Source organism: Lolium perenne, chromosome 6 (assembly GCF_019359855.2).
Source record: "Lolium perenne isolate Kyuss_39 chromosome 6, Kyuss_2.0, whole genome shotgun sequence".
Taxonomy (NCBI): domain Eukaryota; kingdom Viridiplantae; phylum Streptophyta; class Magnoliopsida; order Poales; family Poaceae; genus Lolium; species Lolium perenne.
Genome location: NC_067249.2, coordinates 45,992,477 through 45,997,225, shown reverse-complemented (window position 1 = coordinate 45,997,225; position 4,749 = coordinate 45,992,477). Strand labels below are relative to the sequence as shown.

Sequence of the window (4,749 nt, the reverse complement as noted above, 5' to 3'; positions counted from 1 at the left end):
TATTCATGAGATTCAAGAATATTGCTGGGGCATTGGTCAACCCAAAAGGTACTACTAAGTACTCATGATGTCCATACCTTGAAACAAATACAGTTTTAGGAACATCTTCCTTCTTGATCTTTATCTGATGGCATCCTGATCTCAGATCAATCTTGGAAAAGACTCCTGCCCCTCTTACTTGATCAAACAGATCTTGTATTCTGGGAAGTGGATACTTGTTCATGATAGTAACATTTTTCAAGTTCATGTAGTCTCCACACATCCTTCGGCCTCCATCTCTTTTATCCACGAATATTACTGGTGATCCCCATGGTGAAATACTCTCCTGAATGAATCATTTCTGTTCTAAGTCATCTAATTGTTCCTTGAGTTCCTTCAACTCCTTAGGTCCCATCTTGTATGGTGCCTTAGCAATCAGGGCTGTTCCCGGAATTAGGTCGATAGTAAATTCTATCTCCCTATCTGGTGGCATTCCAGGTAATTCCTTTGGGAAAACATTCTGGAATTCATTAACTACTGGGATGTCCTCAAGCTTTACTTCCTTCATGCTATTCAACTGTAACTTCACTTCAATCTGAGTATGTTTGTCTCCTTGATAAATCATTTTGCCTCCATCTGGACTTTTCAAAGACACTGTTTTGTTTGCACAGTCTATCAAGGCTCCATTTGCCTCTAACCAGTTCATACCAAGAATGACATCTATGTCCTTCATAGGTAGAACGATTAGGTCTGCGTCAAACGCACATTTATGGATCATAATGACTTGTCCCTGTTTAATGTGGGTTACTACAATCGTTCCCCCCGCAGATAGTATGGTGATAGGTGTTTCTAACTTAGTGCAACTAATCCCATGTTTGATGATGAATTGCTGAGAAATGAATGATGTAGTTGCACCAGTATCAAAAAGTACTTTGCTAGGATGAGTGAGTATCTGAAGCGTACCTATTACTGCTTGATCCAAGTTTATCACCTCCTCCAGGCTGGTGGAGTTTAACTTTCCGAAGGGTTTCTTATTCTTCCAGTTCCCTCCAGAATTCCCACTTAGGTTTCCTCCTCCTCCTCCTGACTGTCCTCCTCCATTATTTCTCTTGGGGCAATCCTTCAGCATGTGCCCCTCCTGACGACACCCAAAACATATGATTTTGGGCTTACGGCAATCCTTCGAGATATGTCCTTTGAATCCACAATTGCGGAAAATGATCAGATTTTCCGTTTGAAATCCTTGGTTCCTCTTGTTGTTGTTGTTTTTGAAACTCAAGCTGGTATTGGGCTTGTTACTGATGAACTTCTTTGGCTCAAATCTGGCCTTCTTCCGCTTCTCTTCTTGCAGCTGTTTAAAATCATCTTCTAGAGTGATGGCTGCATCCACCAACTCTTGAAATTCAGTAGCTCTCAACATCCTGAGCTGTACCTTAAACTAAGGATTCAATCCTCTCATGAAACTCTTCTTCCTTTTGTCTTCCGTATGGACCTCTTCAGCAGCATATCGGGACAATCCTGAAAACTCCCTGACGTAAGTCAGGATGCCCTTATCCTTCTGTTCGAGACTTTCAAACTCACGATGCTTCAACTCAACAATACTCTCAGGGACATTAGATTCCCTGAACTTCTGTTTGAACTCCTCACAGGTGAACACCTTCTCAGCTGGGTAAACAGCAACAATGTTATCCCACCAAGATGCGGCGGGCTCACACAGTAAGTGTGTAGCATATCTGACCTTCTCCAGGTCATTGCATCCAACAGTTTTGAGCTTACGCTCAGTATCCATCAACCAATCCTCCGCGTCCATTGGCTCAGGCGCGTAGGCGAACGATATTGGCTTTGTGTTCTGAAAATCTGACAAGGTAACGCCCTGGTTTTTTGGCCTCTCCACCTTGTTCTGCTGCAACAACTCTTGGAAGAATTTGTTCTGCTGCTCCATGGTCATTCGCTACCTTTCCTCCCATGAACCTCTCGAAGGGGAACATATTGTGTAGAAACACAGGACCGAGAATGGAAATCTCATCGACCAGGTGAACGAGGAGATGTGTCATAATATTGAAGAAGGATGGTGGGAACACCAGCTCAAAACTAACGAGACACTGGACCAAATCATTCTGCAACCTCGGTAGAATTTCTGGATTTATTACCTTCTGAGAAATTGCATTGAGGAATGCACATAGCTTCACAATGGGCAGTCGAACATTTTTCGGTAGAAGCCCCCTCAATGCAATCAGAAGCAACTGTGTCATTATAACGTGACTGTCATGAGACTTCAGGTTCTGGAATGTTTTCTTCTCCATATTTATTATTCCCTTTATATTGGAGGAGAAGCCAGACGGGACCTTGATACTGCTCAGACATTCAAAAAATATTTCCTTCTCTGCTTTTGTAAGGGCGTAGCTAGAGTAATGACGTCCTTTAACTCTCTCATGCAGTTTTTTGGGGTCTTTCCTACGTTGCTGGTCCTCCTGTGCTTCTGGTGTATCTTTTGTCTTCCCGTACACGTCCAGAAAGCCTAGCAGGTTCACGCAAAGATTCTTCGTCACGTGCATCACATCGATTGAAGAGCGGACCTCTAAGACTTCCCAATAGGGTAGATCCCAAAATATAGATTTCTTCTTCCACATGGGCGCGTGTCCGGCATCGTCATTCGGAGCAGACCGTCCGCCAGGACCCTTTCCAAATATTACATCTAGATCCTTGACCATACCAAATATATCAACACCATCACTATGGGGAGGCTTCCTCCGGTGATCAGCCTCACCGTTGTAATGCTTGCCTTTCTTTCTTACGGGATGGGTAAGCCTAAGAAATCGACGATGCCTCAGGTACACGACCTTCTTACATTTTTCCAAATAATCACCTTCGAGCTCATGTAAACAGTGCGTGCATGCATTGTATCCCTTGTTTGACTGTCCTGAAATGTTACCAAGAGCAGGTCAGTCATTGATGGTTACGAAAAGCAGCGCTCTTAGGTCAAATTCCTCCTGCTTGTGCTTGTCCCACACACGTACACCTGCTAGGGACCACAGCTGTAGAAGTTCTTCGACTAATGGCTTCAGGTACACATCAATGTCGTTCCCGGGTTGCTTCGGGCCTTGTATGAGCACTGACATCATGATGAACTTCCGCTTCATGCACAACCAAGGAGGAAGGTTATATATACAAAGAGTCACAGGCCAGGTGCTATGGCTGCAGCTCTGCTCTCCAAAAGGATTCATGCCATCTGTACTTAGACCAAACCTTAAGTTCCTTGCATCCTGTGCAAAGTTTGTGAACTCTCTATCGATTTTTCTCCATTGGGAGCCATCAGCAGGATGCCTCAACATCACGTCTTTCTTACGGTCTTCTTTGTGCCATCGCAACAACCTAGCATGCTCTTTATTTCTGAACAAGCGTTTCAGCCGTGGTATTATAGGAGCATACCACATAACCTTGGCAGGAACCCTCTTCCTGGGGCGCTCGCCCTCAACATCACCAGGGTCATCTCGTCTGATCTTATACCGCAATGCTGTGCACACCGGACATGCATCCAAATTCTCGTACTCACCGCGGTAGAGGATGCAGTCATTAATGCATGCATGTATCTTTTGCACATCTAATCCTAGAGGGCAGACAATCTTCTTCGCTTCGTACGTACTGGCGGGCAATTCGTTACCCCTTGGAAGCTTCCTCTTAATTATTGTCAGCAACTTTCCAAATCCTGAGTCGGTGACACCGCTTCTCTCGCCTTCCATTGCAACAATTCCAGTGTGCTGCCTAGCTTTTTATGGCCATCTTCGCAAGTTGGGTATAACAATTTGTTGTGATCTTCTATCATCTTGTCGAAGGCCAACCTTTCCTTTTTAGTTTCACATTCTCTCCTTGCATCAGCAATGGTCCGACCAAGATCATCATCAGCAGGCTCATCTGGTGCCTCTTGATCTTCTACTTCATTGTCTTCATTGCCTTCTGCAGTATCATCGTATTCAGGGAAATTGGGTTAACCGTCATCATCATCTTCCTCTTCTTCATTGTCTTCCATCATAACCCCTCTTTCTCCGTGCTTGGTCCAACAATAGTAACTGGGCATGAAACCGGATCGCAGAAGGTGGCTGTGAATGAGACTCGAGTGAGCGTAATTTACGGTATTCTTCCAGTCCACACATGGACAATACATGAAGCCACCATGTTTGTTTGCCTCCGCCACGGCCATAAAATTATCCAGGCCCGAAGTGAACTCGTCAAACCGTCGGTCAATGTACATCCATTGCCGATTCATCTGCATGATATAATTAAGCTGATCAAAACCATTACAGAACATCACGATGTATATATACACATGCATTTTATCAATTGCAGATGAAAAGGATAAAGTTGTTAACCTCGATGAAGAAGAAAAAAACAAGTTAAGTGTGGCTTGATTAGTGTAAACTCAAGTGGCAAATCCTCTTAAGCATTTCATCGAACACCTCTTGTGCATGTGAAAAGGAGAGGAGAGCAATACACCCCTCTTGTGAAGAAAGTGAAAAAATGGCCAAGTGTTTGGACCCTTGGGCAGGGGCAAGGTTATATAGCCAGAGGGGGGGCCTTTGGACCCGGTTTGTAATACAAACCGGGACTAAAGGTTTCCCACGCCTGACACGGCCTGCCGCGCCCTGCTGTGGACCCTTTAGTCCCGGTTTGTATTACAAACCGGATCCAAAGGCCACTACAGGACAGGCGTCAGCTAGTGGGGTCGCCCTGGGCGAAACGAATCGGGACCAACTTGGGACCAAAGGCCTCTTC

General features: G+C 44.8%; 1 protein-coding gene across 1 annotated transcript; it reads right to left on the bottom strand.

Moving 5' to 3' along the window:
- Positions 1 to 1,417: 1,417 nt before the first annotated feature.
- Positions 1,418 to 1,921, bottom strand: LOC139832375 (uncharacterized). Its single transcript, XM_071822116.1, has one exon. The coding sequence runs from the start codon at positions 1,919 to 1,921 to the stop codon at positions 1,418 to 1,420; it is 504 nt and encodes a 167-aa protein (XP_071678217.1).
- Between the last annotated feature and the right edge of the window lie 2,828 nt (positions 1,922 to 4,749).

Bases quoted from the DNA above. Each gene is read 5' to 3' on its own strand.
- LOC139832375 (XM_071822116.1), bottom strand. From the start codon at position 1,921: ATGGAGCAGCAGAACAAATTCTTCCAAGAGTTGTTGCAGCAGAACAAG.